Genomic DNA, 22,322 nt, shown 5'->3' on the forward strand with positions numbered 1-22,322 from the left:
AGTACTTGTAATGCCTCCGATGCCTTGAAGTAGTTGTCCATATGCCTGTTTGTTTATTTCAGTTTTGTGATTGTATGTTTGTGTGCGTGTTTGCCTGCATGTAGTTTTCCTGGGAGCAGCAGGCTCTTTGGTGTATGTGTGCATATGTATAAGTGTGTATATGTATGAATGTGAATTAATTACACATTTAAAACATCTGCATCAGTGGCGGCGTCTGCAGTCCTCCCTCGAGGCTCCAGTCAGTGGGGATGTTGAGCTCCATCACTTGGTGTTAGGACCACTCGGAAGACCAGCCTGTCGGACGCCTGATTGTGGTTCCCGGGGGGTCGGAGCTCCGGGAGCCTGTACCATCTCTATCTGAAGGGGAGGAGAGGAGGAAAAGAGAACGAATCCAAGCGAGGGGCTTCTCCTTCCTGCAGCTGGGTTGAGGGGCAGCCAGGGTTGAAGCAGGGTTCTAAGATTACACCGCAAATCCCCAACTTCAGCACCGCGGACAGCACCACCTCCCGCCTGGGGCGAGGCGCACGCCAGCTTCCTCGGCCCCCGCCCCAGCTGATGGACCGGGGTCGGTGGGTTCCTTCTCCCTTTTGCTTCCAAACGAGGCGAGGGCAGGGCCGAAAGGTTCTAACAGCCAGAGGGGTACGGTAAGGAGGAGAAGGAGGAGACTAGGAGGAGGAGGAGGAGGAGAAGGAGGAGGAGGAGGAGGAGGAGGAGAAGGAGGGGGGAGGAGGAGCCGGGGAGGGGACCGAGCCGGGAAGGGAAGGGAGGGCTTCCCTGCGCCGCTCGCCGGGGTTTGCAGGCGCTCTGGTGGCGGCGTCTCCAGCTCTCCGGCGGCGGCGGCGGCTGCTCGCGCTCCAGCGGCCAGGAGATGCTTCCCCGCGCCGCGCCGCGCTGAGGCCGTGCGTGCGCCGCCGGCTGCGCAGCGCGCTCCGCACATACACAACCTCTCCATGTGAGCTGACTGGCGATTGGAAACCCCTCGGAGTCACGCTGCCCAGTGGCGAAGGGAGCGCTCGCCCGCAGTGGCAACAGCAGCGCCACCGTCCCCGTCGCTCTCCTTTTCTCTTCTGCAGCCTCCGTTCCTCTGATTTTCCCCCACGTCCTTTGACGATTTTTTTTTTTCCGAGAAGGAGAGGGCGGGGTAGGTGTCAGTCCCCTCCTCTCTCTCCCCCCTCCTTTTCCTTCTTGGTTTGAATTTCTTCCCCCCGGCATTTCACTGGCTCACGGAGCTGGAGACTAGACCCGCTCAGAGGGAAGAGGAAGGCTGAGTCTCCCCTGCTGTTCCAGACCTAGAAGAACTGGAGCCTGGAGGGGGTGAGGGGAGAAGAAGGACCAGCGGGAGGGACTTGGCTTGCTCTCGCATTTGAGGACAGCCCATCTCCCTTGGAGAACCCCGCGGAGAGACGGACTGCATCTCCGCAGCAAGCTTTTGGAGTACCGCTGCCCAGAAGGCGAAGGATGGTGGTGGCTCCCAGAGCCCGCTGCAGAGCAGCGCTTTCTCTGTGGATTGTCAGCAGCTTCATCTGCAGAGCCTGGACAGCTCCCTCCACGTCCCGTAAGTAGTCCTCCCCGCCAGCTCGCTGGGTACTGGAGCAGTTTCAGTGCCGCATTGATGTTCAACACCAGGGTATCAACTATGAGGTGCTTTCGCAGTTCTTGCCCCCTGATTTGTGTGTATCCCTGCTGTCACGCACTTGAGCCATTGCAGCAGAGAAACTCCAAACCAGCGCGCTCCTGGTTTGGGGGAGAGGGTTTGGACATTGGTGATGTTTCTGGAAAGTTGTTCCTGGTCTTGGAGATTGCTTGGCAACTGCTTGGTTAAGGCAATCAGTGTACAGGGGAAGGGAGTGAGTTGTGCAGATGGAGCTCATTGCATTTTACTTAGATAAGTCAGTTAGTAAAAAGTGAAGACCATGCAAAAATAAGTTTTTGTTTTTATTTATGATTTTAACTTAAATGATCACGGTTTGGGAGATGAAAGAGGCGCATATTTTGAACAGTTTGGACACCTATAGGTTCCCGTTAACCTCCTCTGTCCCCTTAAAATGTGAATGCCCGTTTAGTACTTGCTTATTAAAATGAAAGACAGTAAATCCTATATATCAACTGAAATTGCTTTGATTCTTTGGTAGTTTGAAGTAATGGATAAGTGCTGTGCAGTCCAGGACTTGGGACAGTCACTGGAAAACCTCGTTAGTGTAATAACGAAGAGTTTCAGGAAAATTATGCTGCTTAAGTGTGTATCTCTTCATTTTTGCTAGCCCCCCCCCTTTAATACTATTCATGTTTTCATGAGGCTTAGAAGAAATGGAAGATTCCAACCCATTTTCTGCATTGCTTTAGAAATGCATAGTGAGCATGTCAAGAGGAAATGCATGATTGCTTCTATGGCTCAGAAAGGGTTAAGAGCTAGAAAGATTGCTGGACTTAGGTTACTACTCACAGGCACATACTTGTTTCTCAGAATAAATAAGTTGATAAAGAATCATCATGGAGACTTTGGAGTTTAAGAAGAGCTGTATTCCATTTAGGGACAATAAGTTTAGTATCTTCCAGAACTTACCATATGTGAAGTAGATTTGAAGATGTAGTGATGAAACTTGGTCTATTACTAATATTGATAATTTTATTCAGTGTGTAAATATTAATAAGAATATCATTGAAAAGGGACTTTACAAATTGTTGTTAAGAATTTTTTTACATAATACCATATTATTATAAATATTAGACATATTTTCCATGCTACTACATTAAAGAAAAGTAACGTAATTTTCTTGCAAAGTTTAAAGATGTAGAAATGGAAATACAAGTTTTAATGAACTTGAAAAAAATCTGTATGATTTTTTCAGATCACAAATTCAACCTCAAAAAGTTATATATTGTTAATATTTATGTCAACTTTATAGATTTAAAAAGAAACTGTGAAGATATCTTGCTAAATATTGATATTTGTGCAAATATATAACTGGATCCTTCAGAAACAATTTTGATGAAATTTCAGTTTTCATTTCAAAGTCTTGTTATACAGAACTCGCTGCCACTTTTTCAGGAAATAAACTCATTATAAATTAAATTTATCACATTCACTGATTGAAGGTCCTGTCAAGATTTTTCCAGGATTCTAGGTTTCATCTTTCTATGTACTTTAACTACAAGGGTTCAATCTGAACCACTCACTATTTATCAAGAGTGACATAAATGCATTATTGGGCTAATATATTTCAAAGATAGGAAAGTTGTTATTTTAGAAATATATACTAAGTTTTTACTAATCAGAATTTGATGAAAGGAAACAACATAGAGACCGTTACATCTATGATAAATAGTTATTTGATTATTAAAATTTAGTAATATTATTCTCCATTGTTTAAAAATATATAATAACTGGATTTTAATTTCTTTTGAATTTAAAACATGTGTACAAAACTTGAAATTGCCTTATGTCCTGGAAATGAATCAATAATATAGGAGTTTACAATTAGAATGAGCTTCATGTATTCAATACTTTAAATTGAATTGTATTTCTATATTAATGAAAATATTAAATTTTGTTCTATGTAGCTCTGAAGGAGAGTATGAAAATTATATTTTTAATACTAAAAACACTCAAAGGAGGAAAAAATGGTAACTACATGAATCTGAGATAATGAACAACTCAACCAGGAGAGGTCATCACAAGACAAAAAGTAGCTTGAAAAGCTAAAAGTAACATTTTTATTTATTTATTTTATTAAAAATATGATGACTATGCTAAAACTTCCTATTTCCAAATTACTTTTTAATATTATGGACAGTTTTTGAAGATACAATTAATATTTTTTCATTCCATAACAAATAAATCTCAAATACATAGTTGCTCATGGCTTGTTTCTTTTTCTCTGTTCTGAAAATGTATATAAATACTGTTAATACTATGTTTTGTATGAGTACACTAAAATAAATTCAAGAGAACTCACCTCTTGAATTAAAGAAAAATCTAATCTAATTTCTTTGTGATGGGGAGAATGATCTGTTACTGAGCCTATGGAATCAGTTAACTTCCTTTCTTGCAAATGTGTGCCCAAGGCACACAGGGGAGGCTTCAAGGAAATGGTCTAGTCTTAGAGAGTTGTACTTACTTGATCACATTAGAAAGACCCTGACAGGTGCAGCTTTACATGATGAGGGCTTTGAGCTAGCACTTAATGAATTCAGTTCTTAAATATAACTAAATTATTACTGAAGTTTTACTTAAAATTTTAAGTGTTCTTTGAAAAGACCAATTTACATTATATTTTGTACAGCAGTGAATTTATAATTTCTTTGACTGTCTTATTTAGGAGGTGTGCTTTCCATCAATTCAAATGATCTGTAATAAATATGTTTTTTATATAGACATAAGGTGTATGCAAATATGTATATATAAATATATATGTATGCAATATATTTATATATATTGCATACATAAATATATATAGTAAAATTATCATATATAGATGTATATTGCTTTGTATAGGATATGTATTGAATATTTATTGCATAAAATATTATATATTTATTTATTTCCCACATGTCAGTCAAGGTGTTTATCTTGCTTACAATTTATATATTAGTCTTTTCAAGTATCTAATGCAACAGTATTAAACAATAATATGTTAGTCAATTTTTTCTCTCTTCTATTCATATATTTCCCTCAAAATATCATATTTTAAATATAAAATATGTAAATGAATATGAAAGCAAAAAAGTTTATATTGAGTTTGAATGTAGTCATGAGTTTGTCTTAACAAAAAATAATTTAAATTTAAAAAGTGCTTTAAGTCAACAAAGCTCATTGGTTGAGAAATTGTAATAAAATTTTTAACTAATGCAAAAAAATAAGAAAATTATGATGAACTTACTGGAGATAATAATAATAATAAATGACCTTGGTTTATTATAGGAACTGATATTCATGAAATAATAATCTTTGTTCAAGTTTTACTCCAGTACCACCAAAGTATGACTAAATTAAGTAAAAAAAAAATTCATGCTTTTAATATAGGTTTTTATTAACCTTTGCTCATTAATATGTATAAAACCTACCATTTTTAGTTGAGAGTTATTTAATATATATAATAATTTAAAACTCACATTTCTAATGTATTGTTTTCAACTGGCAAAACTTTCAAGTTCTATAAATTCTCTGAAATTTGAATTTGCTTATACAGATTTTTAAATTCTACTAGAAAAACTTAACAAATTTCTAAATCTTGTTTGATCTATCTTTTCTATGACTGAAAGATAAAATGACTGTCATAGGCCTGCTTTGTCTTGCTTTTCTGTTTTTCAAGTAGATACTCAAATTTTTGTAAAAAATATGCAGAGGTTCAAAATTGTTAATTAAAATTCAGTTTGTAATTTTCTTAAAAATATTAGCCATATAGAGACCAACTTGCTCTTGTTGCCTGTGTAGTAAAGGACGTCCATATGATGAGGGAAAAAGACACATACTTCCATGATTTTCCCATGTCAAGCCTCAATTTGAGAAGTGCTTTTACCCTATCGTTTTTTGCTACTTGCAAAGTTCAACAGTATATGTCAGTTTTAAAACTCAAAGCTATAGCATTATGGAAAATATAGTCAATTCTATATTTATATCTATATTATTACCTGAAATTGGATGCTTTGAGAGTTTCCAGAGGGATACGTATCTTAAGATTGGAGACTTTGGAGATTGGGATACATATTTTAAAATTGGGGATTGGATGTTGGAAGAAATCGTATGTCTACTTTTGCTCTTTAAAAAAAAATTGTGAATGGCTTAATTGAGATACAATTAATATATAATAAACTATATATATTTAAAGAATACACTTGATAAGTTTTTTTCTTTCTATTTGTTCCTTTTTGTTATATAAAACATTAGGATTCATTTTGACATGATTATAAAAGCACAGCATATAATTTGCTCTAATTCAGTTCCCAGTATTTCCCCATCACCTTTACCTTTCCTCTGTTCTCTTCCCTCTACACTATTGATCTTCTGTTTTCTTATAGTTTTTTTTTTTTTTAAATAAGTGTCTTGTGCATACACATGATGATGGTGGGTTTATTGTGTTGTATTCACATATGTACATAGGAAAGTCAGGTTAGATTCTTTCTATTGTTCTTTCCTTATCCTAACCCCTCTTTCTTCCCCCTCAGTCCCCTTTATCTGCTCCCCTGATCTCTCATCTATTTTGATGTATTTTTCTCCTCTCCCCCTCCTCCCCTCTCTTTTCCTCTTTCCTGCCTCTCCCTCCAAGAAGACTACCTGGCTTATTTCACTTAGCCTGATAGTTTCCAGTTCCATTCATGTATAGCCAAATGCCATGATTTCATTAGTCTTTTAATATGTAAAACTAATACTGAAACAATCTTGATATTGCCCTTAACATTTTTTAACAAAAATTTTAAGACTACTTCTAACAGAATTATTAGTGAATACACTAGATTCTGGAATCTCTACGACCTGGGTGACTTAATTCTTGACCAAATAAAGATGTTGCGATGTGGGATGCTACCTCTTTTTCTACCCATCCTCTTGTGTGTGTGTGTGTGTGTGTGTGTGTGTGTGTGTGTGGTGCTCTGAGTCAGAGGTCACCCAGGGCCTGACACATGCCAGGGCGCCAGGCAAGCACTCTACTCCTTTTTGTTTTTTTTAATCCTAACGCCTCCTTTCACTGGAGGAAAGTGCACTGGCATAGCAGTCTTATGTTGGAGAAGGAAGAGTTGCTCCTTTAGGATTGACAGTAGGCTTTGCCTCTCTAATGGGGGTGATGGTGTGAATAACTTTGTGCTGCTCAGATCTTCTAGGACTAGATGGTTCGTTTGATTTTAGAATTAAGGTTAATGCATCCTGTTGTTCCCTATTTACTCCTATTCCACTGCATTGGCAGTTATTTTACACAGTATGATATTTGCCCCTCATCTGTGAGTTTCTTTTTAATCTAGAACTCAGGCTAGAGAAGTGCTGCCTACAGTAACCACCAAAGCCCCAAAGTTATCGAAATTGCTAGAATAAGATTGTTGTAGTTCATTATTGTAATGAATTGAGAGAATTTCTACATGTCTTAGAAGATGCTGTTGAGTATGAGTTGTTTATTCCTCTAATATTAGAGCAGGAGAATTGGGGTTCTTTAACGGTAACCTCTAAGTCCTCCCATTCATTTGGTCAGCTGTCTGTTTTCTGCATGGTCCTCTCAGTTGTATTTCTTTCAGAGATGCATTTTCTTACCTGTGGTGAACACCATTACTGCCTAAAGTACATCCTACTTACAGATTAGCCCCCCCACATCTTATCCATTCCACCCATGTATGTATCAGGTAAGTCCCAACGTTTTTTGTTAGCTGTTACTTCAAGTCCTCCTTCCTCCAGTGCAATCATGAAGAATTAAATGTTTTAAGTCTATTATTCTAAAAGGAAGATACCATCCTCACTTTGAAATCATAAGTTGAGTTTTTCCTTAACTGTAAATTTGTTTAAAGAAGATCTAGTTAAACTCTTATTTAGTTCATTTCGGTAGTAGACTTTTCATAATAATAGCTTGAAGTAACTGACTTTTTCATAACACTCCAGATTTTAAAACCTCCCCTGATAGTAGGAAATCTGGAAATAAAGATGTAGTCATTGGCTGTGAGTTTGCTTGCTGAAAATAACATATTTTTGTTATAATATAAAAGTGTGGAAGAAATACAGAAGATTGCCTGGGACCCATATTCTACATTTTCCTTCTGATTAAAGTTTGTTTGAAATAGTCTCAAAATATGAATAGTGATATATTTTCTACTGTATTAATATTTATAAAAAAGAGGTGAAATTAATTCCTGGGAATATTTTTTTACCAGGAAAACATATCCGCAAACTTACGTATTTTTTTCCTGCCTTTTCTAACACATTTGCCCTCTTTTTAGATGTCTCTGGCATGGTAGACTATGCATGTGAATCTTAAGAACCAATCTGCAATAAAAGTGTGCCCTACATATACTCCAGCAGACTCACTAAATCTATGCTGCATAGAGCATGTAGGTTGGAATCAAGTTACATAAAGTTTAATTAAATTCAAGGATTTGCTCCCCTTACTGCATTAGATGTCATGTTGAAATAATATGTAAAAAGGAAAAGTTTGCTCTGACTCATAATTTTCTACTAACTACAGTGTCAACTATTACAATGTCAACTTTGTCATTCAATTATGATATCATTTGAAAGGAATATATGGAAAAAGTAAATGCTTCCACACTGAATTAATAAAGCAAGTTATTAAATGATGAGATACCATGATTTACTAAATAATAAAATGCAATTTACTTTTAAGAATGTTCTCTTAAAATTCAATGCCACTTGTAGATCATATGGACTGAGGTGGTTATTTTGAACTAATATAAAATATGTTGGGCAAAATTCATGAATATGAGAATAAGAAGATTTAAAAAACAATTCAGCCTAACAATGTCATATGGCAACATTGTAGCATGTTTTAAGTGTATTAGTTATTTAAAATTTATTAATCACACATGAACCAATGTCCTATTTTGCATTATATTTTAATTTTTAATGCGTTTTAACTTGAAAATAACAGATTTACATGGTGTATTTGATGTATTTTTATTTCACACAAAAAATAATAGATCTGGAAGATACTTTTTTTCAGATGATTAAATATATTTAGTAGGTTAATATTTTTAAGGTCAGAGAAGATATAATCCAGATACTATTTTTTCCCCTTCTGTGTATCATAGCACAGTAAGTTTGATCTGTTATCAAGGCAAACATTGCTACTGCATTCTGATATTTTTCTCAGCAAATTTGAATACGGCTACAGAATCCTTTTTCTTGACATGATGTGCCAGACACATCTGATCCCATCAGATTCTGTCTATGAAAAAAAAAACTATATTTTTCTACTATCACCAACCGTGATTTTCAGCTAACTTTTCTTAGTGATAAACATATTCAACATGTAAATAACCTGATGAATACTAAATGTTCTCATAGGAAAAAGATATTAACATTGATGCCTACTTTATAGGAGAGGTGGTTGATAATGATGCAATGAAATCTCCATGAATAAAAATTCATCATGCCCCATACACTGCCATAGTTTCCATTAAATCTTTAATATAAGCATTTAACAATCATATGACTACAACAGATACTAGCCCCATACATTGTGGTTTTCTGGCTGTCCATAATGTGGAAGAAAGAATAACCACTTTATTGTGTCAGTTGACTTAAGATGCTATTAGGTTGAAGTCAGAAATGTCAGAATTGCATATTTACATTGTTCCTAATATTAAGAATGCAAAAATAAACAGCCCTATTCAGATACTGTCCTGATGGGTTTATGTTTGTGAAATTGATGCCAAATACTTGGAAACTCAAAAAAGAGGATGTATGTGTCTTCTTTAATAAATGTGGCCTGATTGAGTTCCACAAGATTACAGTGGTTTCCATGTTTAGAGTCAATCAATGAATTTCCTCTCCAGAACTCCAGGCAGCAATAGATACTATCATACTTTAGAAATTTTTGCTAAGACATTATTTGTTGTATGAAGAGCTAAGACATTATTTGTTGAGTATTGACTTGTTGGCACTATGGTCTACATGCCATAGGCAGTTTAGTTCTTACAAAAAGGCTCCAATTTTCAGAAAAGAAAACTGAGCATACAAAGAAAGCAAGCAATTTGTCCAGACCACCAAGATAATTTATTCCCAATTCCTGTGCTTTTAGCTATAGCACTACTGTTCAAGTTCTCTAATACTGAGATCTAACTTGTGTCTAGGCAAATTTTGTAAGTATTCAATAACTTCTTATGTAGAATTGTGGTGGGGATGGGTGGAAGCTACTGCATAATGTTTTGTTATTTGTTACTTTGTCACATTGCTATACATTTGGATGACTTAAAAATTATATTGGCAAGCAGGAAAATATATTTGGCATAAACACAAAAATAGACCTTTTGATGGAGAGAAATTTAAATGATAATATAGAATATATCATGCTTTTCTTGTTCATGGTACTATTACAACATAACATTATCTTTTGGGTTCTATTAACACATATTACTAATACATTTATTTAAAGCTATGTAAATATTAATTAAAGTGATTTGTCAAGTCTGAATAAAAGCTGTTTGATATCAGGTCTCAAACTTTCCTGAGAGATGATTTTAAAGACTGTATGCAAAACTGTACACATGATTCCCCTTACTAAATTCAAAAGATGATAATTATTTAATCTATAAACATTATTTTGTGTATGTATTCATGTAACATTTAATCCATAAAGTTTTTCTTTTTTTGAAGCACACTTGTTGAAAAGAAAACTTCTTTTGCTTCAGTGGCATTGGGAAAAATATTTGTCCTTAAAATGTTTGCCTGTTTGAACCCTTAAGTATTTCTTGTACCTGTTCCCTGTTCTCTGTTCTTATCATTGGTGCACTGTTAAGATTTCAACATTTCTCTCGAGTCATTAACTCAGTAGCCTCTTAGCACTCCTCTCTGCTTTGAATCTTTGTCCTAGAGTTTAGTATGGATATCTTCTCCAGAAGTATGTTTTTAAGTGTATATCTTTTTTCTAATTTTAATTACATCTGTTTATTTTAAACAGATACATAAAACATAATTGTATATATTAATAGGGTAATGAGTGATGTTTTGATACATGCATATTCTGTTATGCTTAAGTAGGTTAAATATCCATCTTTTCAAAATTTATCATTTCTTTATGACAAAAATTTTCAAAACCTTTCTTCTATTTTTTGAAATGTACAGTACTTTATTGTTATCTGTAGTCACTGTAATGTGCAATATAGTATAGCAAAATTCCTTGCTCAGACTCAGTATCCAATGATCAACCTTCCCCATCTCTCCTTCTCTCCTCTCCTCTTCCTCAGTTGGTGGTAACTACCATTGGACTCTCAACCTCTATGAGGTTTTTTGTTTTTTTTTTTTTTTTAATGCTGCATGAGGCACTTGTCCTACTTTGCCAGGTTTACTTCACTTAACATAATGATCTCCAGTTCTATCCGTGTTGTTGTAAATTACATAACTATTTTTTTGTAACAGAATTGTACCACGTTTTCTTTGATTCTTCATTCTTCATCTGGTTGTTCCCATTTCTTGCCTATTGTGAATAGTGCTGCAATGATCATGGAGGTGCAGAGGTCTACTGAACATACTGATTTTCCTTTGCTTTAAATATATACCCAGCAATGGGATTTCTGGGTCACACAGTACTTCTATTTTTAAAAAATTTTCAGGAATTTCCATAGCATTTTCCATAATGACTCTACCAATTTACATTCCTCCCAGCAGTTCAACAGTGTACAAGAAAATACTTTTTTTAAAAAAACATATAATTTGATATAGTACTCTACTTCTCTTGTTCATCCGCAGCTTCTTATTGTTCCTTCTCCCAATCCACATTTATACCTAATTATACTGGAGTCCTTGCAGTTTTTTTTTACAACATTCTCTTTCTAATCACATTGGTCCTTCACCTTCTTATGTCCTTCAGAAAGATCTTTTCCTGTCTTATTTATGCTAATGCAGGGGAAATAAGTTTACATTACAAGCCTCAGGACTTTGAACCAGATCACAGTACTGTCGCCTCCCTGTGGCAGCCTGGTCTAATCACAGGTGAAATATTAAGAAACAAAGCAATTTCTTTGCTGTTGGGACTTAGAAGGAACAGAGTGATGACAAACAGTGCAGGTACCTCCTGTTATCTGTTGTTAAAGCAAGAAATTGCCCCACAAACAAGAAATAGAAGAAAGACAAATATATGTTTTAGAACACAAACCACAAATACTTGTTTGTCTTAGTGTGTAGCTGAATATGAATCTGTCATTTCAAGAGAAATATGGCATTATAATGAGAAGGATCTGTAACTTCCCCAAGTCTTTTCCTTAATGATTCTCTTTTGAAGAATTTTCAGTACTTCACTTAGTCCAGATTGTGGGTTTGGAATCCTAAGTGAAGATGAGCATGACTGTTCTTTCCAAAACACATTGTTTCAAGCCGGGAACTTGGTGCATGCCTAAAATTCCAGCAGCTCTGGAGGCTGAGGCATGAGAGTCGAAAGTTCAAAGCCAGACTCAGTAAAAGTGAGGTTCTAAGCAACTCAGTGAGACCTTGTCTCTAAATAAAATACAAAATAGAACCAGGGATATGGCTCAGTGTTTGAGTGCCCTTGAGTTCAATCATATTACCCCCCTTCAAAAGACAAAAAACAAAAACAGATGTCAACAAATAATTATTACTGATGCCTAGCAGGTACTGTTAAGTGTTAAAAATACCAACAAATCTTGTAAATACTAGTGCAACTTGCTCAGCTACTTGATCATTATATATTAGGGTATAATATTCCAGTGTAAGAGTTGATATTGTTAGTTACTATATAATGTCAGGAAATTTCATTTATATATTTTACTGTAAGAAAACAAAATTTGACAATTACCAAAATAACATTTGTATTCAATTAATTTATATTTAATCTAATTCTCTTCAGCATTTCACTTGTAATTTTGTACATGGTACTCGACTATCTTTTCAAAACCTGCATTTGTAGCAAAGCCTGTTTCAAATTTTGTAAATATACATTGCTGCAACCTCCCTGCACTGCTGCAGGAAAGGGGGACTGAGAAAAGACAAACACATAAAGAAATCTGGGATCAGGTGGGACACTGTCCTCTGATGGCGGAACTGTGTTCCAGGGCTAGCTCAGCACTATTTATTATATAGGATTTATCATAAAAAGATTATTTGTGGGACAGTTTCTGCAAAGCAGACAGACTTAAAGGTTGCAGTTAAATTTGTGAGACATTGTGGTTTTCTTGTTATGCCCAGAATTCTCTATCTGCCGGAGCTGGTGCCTGAGCTAAAGGTCCAGACTGATATAACTCTGTGCCTTTGCACAAAGTTTCCTCTGGCCAAGCATCACCATAGCAACTGGGCAATCTTCACCTGCACGGAGGCATTCAGAAATAATGATCCAAGTCACCACTCTCAACAACACATTAACTCTCTTTTCTGTAAATTCATAGTTTTCAGGGGCAGTGCCTCCATTTTACCCTTATATGAGTAGATACAATGTTGTGGTTGGACTAACCTTTAATAAATTCATTTCTGTACTAATGGCATTAAATTCATTATACAAATTCAGTCACTTACCTCTCTGCTAGAATAACCAAAGCATAAAGCTGGTCAAAAATGTTAAAGTTCATCGATTCCATTTTTATACACTTCTTATGTTTTTCAAGTTCTGTCTTATGCTGATGAAAAATTAAATCGCTATAAATTCCAGCCAACAATTGGACTTCTAAGGTTTAAAAAGAAGCATGATATTTATTTAATAATTAGTTGCCATAATATATTTATAGGTATCTACTAGTGTAGCAGAATCTCATTAAATACAATCTTAATACTTTGTCACTTAGTCACAATGAAGATAAAAGTATGTAGTTTTTATTTACTTATATCACCCAAAGTACCTAAAATTTTTCAGTATATAAGCTTTGTTAAATACATACATTTGGAAATTAAATTGAATCAAATATACTTTGTATAGAAATTGTTTCCAAAATTGCATGTAGCTAGGTTGCAGCAAGTTTCTTATTTTTTAAAAAATATCTAAATGCTTTATAATCACTAGTAATATAATTTTAATGTAGTTAGAAAGTTTTCCAGAGTAAACCTATTCTAAAAATGTTGACTTAAACCCGACACACCTATATGAATCCAAACCAAAATTGAAACAAGGAAGTATTTCAGAGAATTGTAATAGGACTATTCCTGTTATTTTAAAGGATGGTTTATATCTATTATCTCAAAATTAAGTATAACACATTGCAGAATTACAATCTATTATCTATTCAATATGCCTCAAGCATATTGAGAAAATATTACTGCAATTTGAGTAGCCTTCATACAATGAAAACATGTTTAATGTTACATAATTATTTTATACAATGAGCTGAAATGTTTAAGGTTTACAAAAACTATATAATCACCCAAAATATAAATTTTGGGAATTTAAGATACATTATAACTGCATATTTTAGATATACTCGGCAAAATAGGGTGCTGTATTTAATTTAGAGGAGATTATCTTACAAACAAAATGACATTATTTCTTCCATCAAATCAACATTGATAAGGCTTTTCAAAAAGGTTTTAATGCTGCTATTTGCTCATTTATATGTCTATAGTATGGGCTATATAGCACTTTCTACATTGTGCTTGTTTTGATACGCTGAATTTTCAAATGATAGAGGCATGGATGGTAGGGGCAGACTGGCCATGCTAGTGACTGGCCCATCAGCTTCCTGGACTTGCCTTGTGACATAACTGCCTAAGAAATATTTAGAGAGGGCATGCTGTGGACATCTGCTTGTTTGGAAAGACCGATGAGCTGGACCAAGAGATGCAGTATTTCCCCATTTTCTTGCTAATTGTCTGTAAGTCTCCTTATAACAACTGCAATTTTCAACATTTTAATAGAAAAATAAATATCATTTAATAATATGCTTCTGAAAGTCACAGATTTCACTCTGGTTAAACTTCAATATTATTTCAATGTCTGTTCTATCATTTTGAATGTAATATTATCTTAAAGATCCTTTCTATTGAGTAGGCATGACAAAATTGAAAATGAAATCCACTCAGCCTGCCTGGAGGTGGATTCATCAGTGCATAATTAAGGAAATCCTATTATACAGTTTTTGCTGGACCCTAAAGGACAAGAGGAATCCAGACAGTCCAAGTGATGAGAAGGATGTTCTCAGCAGAGGAGGACAAATGAGCAATTCAAGCATTGGCCAAGCCAGGTGTCACTCAGAGGGAGGGAGATAGTAGCTCAGGAGTCAGTCTTTTAAGACAAGTAATGGAAAGAAAATTTCAAAAGAATAAGTGTTACCGCTTAGTAGTTTCTCAGCAAATAGAAAACATATCTTCACTGGTTGGAAATATAAATAAGGAGCACTCATTGTCTTTAATAAGAGAGAATTCTTTTTTACCTGTATTTTGTTGTTGTTGTTGTTGTTGTTAAATAAGCATTAAGAAAATCATATGCTATGTGAATGAACTTGACTATCTGCCAAATCTGGCTATTAAAGTAAAAAAAACATATAAATTGCTGTGCATGGAATACACAGCAAAGATTTAAGCAAAGGGAGGGGTACTTTGTTTTTCAATTGCCATTTTTAGTTATATTGTCTTTAAAGTATTTTGAAAATGGTATTTATTTTTGCTTTGCTTTTAGTTTCTTTTATAAGTGACTTTGATTATATAAACTAAAAGTGTTGAAATATACTTCGATTCAGCTTAGTGTGTAAAATTATATTAGGCAGATTTCCCAAGGCATAGGAAAATGGAAATACATGTAAATACATAAGTATGTATTTACATGTATTTCTTTATTTATCCACCATCTATCATTTTTAAATATTAGTCATCTTATCTGTGACAGGGTACCAAACTCTGTTTATTATATGGGGCAAAATGTCTCTTGTAAAAACTAATCTCCATAGATGTGAGAAATAAATAATCCATTTACTATGAATGGGTATTGTATAATAGAAGCTCCTAAAATAAAGATCTTTGCTATCTAGTGTTCTATAGCCCTTAGTGCAAATTATATTTATGCTTATTACCTGCTAAGATGTAATACATTGATAAAAGTATTAGTGGGATCTGAAAAGAATATACATATTCTTTAAAATAATCATTTTGGAGTGGCCAGTAGCACAGGCTTTGAGTTAGAAAGACTAGAGTTTGGTTTTTCCCTCTGTTCCAGGGTGAGCTTGAACAAATTATTACACTTTAAACCTCAGTTTTATAATATTTAACATAATCCAATGATAGTATCTACATGACAGGATGAGTGTAAGGACAAACACAGAATATGCATACTGACCTGTGATAGCAGGTTAATTTTAGCCAATTTTTTTGCAATTTTTAAAGGCATGGAATATTTATGTTTTCTATGAGCATAATACCATAGTGTAGTCTATGAATCTTGTATGGGCATTTGTAATTGCCTCTGACATTTCATATTTCAGTTGGAAAGCTAAAATCTACAATTAGAAAAATTAACAAAGATAAAGCTAGTCTATTATCTTATGTTCACATAATAGTCAACGTAAAGCATCAAAAATGAGGTAATGAGAGCTCAAATATATTAAGAAAGACTAATAAAAGGAGGTAAGGTGTAAACAGCCTATATTAATTAAATTTGTGGTTTTGTATTCTACATAACAACATATGATATTAATATACTTAAGAAGCATTGAGATGTTACTAGTTAATTCAAGTCACTTCATCAAAAAGTATGTTCAAATGTTGTAAAGCATGATAAAAGTCTTAAAACAGTGTGAAATAAATAATGTATTTAGTGGAGTCTATTTTACAGTGAATAGGTATTCAATACCTCGCTCATGAATGTTTCTAAAAAACTACAACATTTGCAAATTAGAGAGCTTTGTGGGCAGGAGGAACATATCCAAAAGCATAAACATTTTTACTGCAACTTGTCTGCCATATGTGCAGATGGTATAAAGCTTGTTTTCTGAAGTGTGATGGAAAGTATAAAAAGATATTTGACATTTTTTTTTCATTTCTGAATTGACTATCCATATAATTAAAAAGCCGGAAGTCAGAGACGGGATATTATTTTGAGAACCTGAAAATCAGTGTCAAGGGCTGTTGGGATTTCATCTGAAAATATTTATAGATTTTTTTCTCATTATTAATTTGAGTATCTATTAAAAATAGTTCACTGGGGATGGGAGATGTGCCTTAGTGGTAGAGTGCTTGCCTGGCATTCATGAAGTGAATGGATTCCCAGCACCAGAAGAAGAAAAAAAGAAAAAAGAAATCACTGTGGAAAACTGGAAATTAAAAACTTTAGATTTAGATTCTCGCAGGGTTTTGTAATCGCTAGGAAAGTTGAAAATATTTATAATTAAAATTTTACGATAAATCGTTTGACATGTAATAAAAGCTCTGTGATTTTTCTGGCAAAGGCCAAGCAAGGCAAAACTAACAATTACATTGTGCTCCATTATTAATGAAGGTATGGATTGGAAATGATAGGATCATAAAAATGATGAAGACAGTTGGTCACTGGAGAATCATATTCTGAGGTCCATTCTTAGGCCTTATTCATAAGTCATAATGAACATCTTATTATCCTGTTCCTGAGATCCAGGTAGAGCTCCTGGGTTCATCTAGCAGACCCTTGAAGGAGGCCTGCATCACAACCAACCTGAATGGGTCCCTGCAGTGTGGTATCACCTGAGATTAGTAAAACCTATGATTTAGATATTAATTTTCACATCTTCAAAATCCCTAGATATATATAATGCAGAAAGATTTAGGATATAGTCAGTGAACTTGGAAGACATGTATGTTTCTTACTCTCTTCAACTGTTGAGTATTCTGTTGAATGAACAGTGGAGAAATTAAAATCCCTGCTGCAGCAAAAGAATGAGAGAGAAGGAAGACCAGCACTCTCCTGTTTACCTCTGGGCAACTTCAAATAAACTCACAAGTACCTCTTGCAATTGATCTTGCTCTGTTTTTCTAATTCTCTTCTGTTTTCTCCACTGTACTTATTACTCCTGTCAAACAAGAATCTAGGCAAGGTGAGCTGGAAGGAAACATGGTTACACCAGAGGGAGAAAAGGCACTGGGTCTAGGTATTCCCAAACACCAAAAACTGCGCAACAGGGAACAATATCATGGCAGTTTTGCATCACATCATCTGCTGATCTTTTTCACCAGGCCTTTGGATATCAGACATAGAGAAATTAAATACTGCTGTCTCTTTTCTAAATTTGTTATTTCATCATTTGATGCAAAACATATTTTAATCCATAAAAAGCCCAGGACAACTGAACAGTAGTAATTCTGAAGTATCTTCCAGTACAGTCTAGTTGCACCTGTTATGGAAAGACCAGGACTGTGAAGTGAAACCGTATGTGATTTAGTGTATGGCTATATTGCATATGTGTGATTTCCAGAAGCATATATCAATTTCTATAATTGTATCACAGTCACAACTTGCTGCCTACGGAAATTTAATATCAAAAAGAAACATTTGTTCCATTATGTAGAAAAAAGTTATTTTGATTTTGGATGATACTGTCTACATGAGTTCCAAAGTCATTTACAAATGTCAATACTAACATTCACAATAATTCATTTATATTTAGCTTATAGAATTTTACTAAGGAGAGAAATAACTTTGATTATTTAACACATATGTATGTTGTTGAAACCACAAGCATTTCTAAGAAGCAATTTCCTAATAGCCTTTATTTCAAAGTGCATTGTTTATAGCTGACTTTACAAGAAGTAAGTACTATTATGTATCATTTTAGCATACTTCCACATAAAGGTGTTGAGACTCTTCCTGTAGGCCAATAGTTACAGGTTATCTGTAGTTGTTTTTTCAATGTAAATAAAGTAATATGTTTCATATTTTTAAGCATTTCTATTTGGCAATTACTATGTTCTAGTCTTTCAAATATCTTTCTCACTTTAGTAAGATTTTAATTATTTGGATGATTATATCTAATGAATGAAATAGTAAGGTTTGCTTCTTTTTTTCTCTTTTAATTTGTTTTTGTATTTTTATTTTATAAAATTAAAATATATAAAATGATACTTATATATGCATATAAACACAAAGAAAGAATCAAGCAGATTGACATACTCCTCATCTCACATAGATGTTTAGAAATGTGTACATACAGAAAATGGTAGTAAGTCAAGACTGTTATAAAATGTCCCTTGCATTTTTATTGGGATGAGACATCTTGAGTTCCACAGCAATTGTTTGCTTCTAAGAAATACAGTGCTATAGTGACATTATGGCAGAATTTGAGTGATGCATCTCTTCAACAGAGAATAATATAGATATTTCTATCTATTATTTTTAAAATTTCAACACCTTTGCAGTTTAACTTTGCAACATTGATCATACACAGATGCTTCCTCTTTTTCAAATTTCACATGAGATAAAGTGTAACCTGCAATGTTCTGATTATATACTTATAACAAATCCATGCAGTATTCTTTTTTTTTAAAGAGAGAGAGAGAGAGAGAGAATTTTTAATATTTATTTTTTAGTTCTCGGCGGACACAACATCTTTGTATGTGGTGCTGAGGATCGAACCCCGGGCCGCACGCATGCCAGGTGAGCGCGCTACCACTTGAGCCACATCCCCAGCCCCCCATGCAGTATTCTTACCTTAGATTATAACATACATAACAGTTGTATTCTGTGATAAAATATGATCTTAAACAAGTGATTGTTTTTCTTAGAAAATGAAGATCTACATGGGTATTTGTTGGCTTTGAGTAATAGCATTCTGGCTATTACTGTAGCTGGTATTGGGTGCTTGGTGCATAAAATATAGGAATAGCTCCTGTGCATATGAGCTGCCTGGCGGATTCTGACTCATTAGGAACTTCAAAAATGATATTTTCCCTCAAGGTCCTGTATGATGCTAATACCAAAACTGCTACCCACACCACTCATTGGGTAGCAAGGTTCACATGTTGAATCTGTAATGAAAGATGCCATATTAAATTTTTTATTTATTTTGAAAGAAGAACTCTCTGAATGTAGAAAATTTAAAAAGTACATAATCATGATCTCACATTATTAATTTTTTGTGTACAAATAGAAGGTATGTGCATATGTGTGTATGTGTGTGTGTGTGTGTGTGTGTGTGTGTGTGTACATGTATTACAATGTATTCTATACTGATTTGAAGGAAAACACGCCAAAATCTGTAGACATTCTACCAACTGAGTAGTCTTGGGAAATTTATATGACTGCTTTTAATTTTAGTTTTCATTTTTACATTATTGTAGTAGAGAATTGATCTACATTGTGTTCAAAGCCCATTTCAGTTTTCTGACTTTCTTGTGTTGTTCAGAATTAAGAAGATCCTCTTCTAAAGATGTTTTGCCTTTGTATATGTTTGGAACTTTAGGTTAAGGTTTAAATTCATTTCTAAAATTTAGGTAATATTGAGTGAGGCACAGTGGCACACAAAGGTAATCACAGCTACTAGGAAGGCTAAGGCTAGAGGATCAAAAGTTTGGGGCCAGCCTGAGCACCTTAGTGAGACTCTGTTCCAAAACAAATAATCAAGAAATAAGGAAAATATGCATTTAAAGTGCTTAACAAATCTACCTGCCAAGAGAAATTGCTCAATTAATATTTCTTATTAGCATTATTCTATAGCTTGGGAAAATTAAATCCTAGGAAATTAGGTAACTTGTTTTAGGACATAAAGCTTCCTAGATATGCCTAAATGACATTGTAATAAAAAATAGCTACATAATTGATGATATATCACCAATATGCCTCTATGTAAAACCTGTCACGATGGATTACCATTAACAAAGGAAGAAATCACCCTTCTTTTTGTTTGTAAAAACTGGTAAATTTCACTGAAATTAACCTAACCTCAATTACCAAAATGCTTTTGATCTCATGTTGGATGAAGTATATGTGTATATACATTATTTTATTCTAATATTTTATGAAAATATTAAGCCAATGCATAGGAAAATATCTCCAAATAGTGTAGCATGATGTCATGTTTGTAAAACTCACATTCATTCACTAGCATAGATTATTATTTATTATTTCTGTCTTTTGTTTCTACTTATAAGTGTAAAGACATTTCTATAAATGAATACAAATACAGGAAACAGTCTGCTAAGCAGAGCAGGTTTGGTGGGTGCACTCCGTGCCCTTCTGTGTAGAAAGTGAGCATGACATTTTTGCTGCCTACAGCAGAACTCATGCACACAGTGGGCGAGATGCTGAGAATCCTCTCCTCTTCCCATCAACTGCAAAGCCTTTATGCCAATCTGGAGACGATTTAGTTTAAGAAAGACAATCAGGGTTAGTTTTTCCTATGAAAATAGATTTCCGAGAGACTGTAAAACTTTACTCTTAACATATTGTGTTTGTTAAGTCACTCCTGAGAAGTTTTCTATGTGGAGAGCTAATTGGGGTGGGGGAGTTAGAAAGAAAGACATAGGGTAGAGTGTCTGTCCTATGTCCAGGCATTTCAGAGCTTGGGAATAATTGATGGTGTTCCCTGGGTGTTGTTCAGGAAGTTCGTGCTGTGCTTTCCTAAGGGATTTTGATTCTGCAGAATTCAGAATCCATTGTCTGAGGGTTGGCTTGGTGTGGCATGGTTTGGTTCTTTAGCAGGGATGGCCTCCTGAAGACCATTCATGATGTCCTCCTGCTTTAATTCTTTAAGCTTGGGAGCAGGTAGAGGCAGATCAGGGACTGACAGTTGTTTACCCCGAGGCCAGCACTCTCATTTAGTATCCAGCAATTTGATTTTTACTGTTGGATTTATGTTGCTTTGGAAGACTGCATCCCCCTCAGAAGTGTCAGAATAGCAGTGTCGCTGTTCATGGTGAATCGGTGTGAATCCCAGCACAAGAGCAGATGGAATGTTTTAGCACCATGTTGTGTGATTTAAGACAGAAATACATGGCCATTCCTCATGATGGCACATGTAAGGGATTGCTATGAAAAAGAAAAACAAACTGAAACCTTGAAATGGGAAAAATGTTAGATACAAGCATCTGTGATCTGTATCAACTACCCAGTTACTTGCTGGTGTTTAGTATTTCCTAACTTTTTTTTGTGTGTGTGTTCTTTGTCAATAAACATCCTTTTTCAACTCACATAAAAACAGAATCAATATATTTCTATAGTTTGCAATATATATTTTACATTTTTATTTTCTCTGAACATATATTCTTTTTTAAGACTAAGATTGAATATATCTTAATCTTGAGATTGTTATATAATTTTAACAGTTCTATCAGGACATAACATATGCTCCTGGGAAAGATAATATATACTTTATTTTCTTACCTGCCACATAAAAACAGGAGTGGTTCATCCATCCTTAGGAGCAAAGCAGAATGTTTTCTTCTTTTGAAAAGTTCTTGGTATCTTTTTCTCTTTTACATCCCTGCCACATTGTAATGAAAGAACACTTGAAAGAAGAATGAATACTTTATGTTAATAAAATATTAATTAAGGTAATTTTATAATTAGTATTAAAAGTCTAAGAAAGAAAAATACATAGGTACATGTGATTTTAATTAAAGCAAAACCTCTAACTTTATAGGAACATTTATTGGGAAAGTTTTTGACAAATATAATAAAATTTCATATACCACAACCTTAGAAGTTTGTCAGAGACAGGATCAAAGTTACTTTTTAGGAAATCAACATTCACTTGCAAATTTAAATAAACAACTT

The 22,322-nt window shown here is 34.5% G+C and overlaps 1 protein-coding gene across 1 annotated transcript in view; it reads left to right on the forward strand.

Annotated features, from left to right (window-relative positions):
- The first annotated feature begins 775 nt into the window (after positions 1 to 775).
- Cntnap2 (contactin associated protein 2) overlaps positions 776 to 22,322 on the forward strand; it is a 1,898,037-nt gene continuing 1,876,490 nt past the window's right edge. The window contains exon 1 of the mRNA XM_005326627.5: positions 776 to 1,555. Within this exon, the coding sequence (XP_005326684.2) occupies positions 1,459 to 1,555 (97 nt within the window). The 5' untranslated portion in view covers positions 776 to 1,458. The remainder of the gene's footprint in view (positions 1,556 to 22,322) is intronic.

The sequence above is a fragment of the Ictidomys tridecemlineatus genome, chromosome 2 (assembly GCF_052094955.1).
Source record: "Ictidomys tridecemlineatus isolate mIctTri1 chromosome 2, mIctTri1.hap1, whole genome shotgun sequence".
In the NCBI taxonomy this organism is placed as follows: Eukaryota; Metazoa; Chordata; class Mammalia; order Rodentia; family Sciuridae; genus Ictidomys; species Ictidomys tridecemlineatus.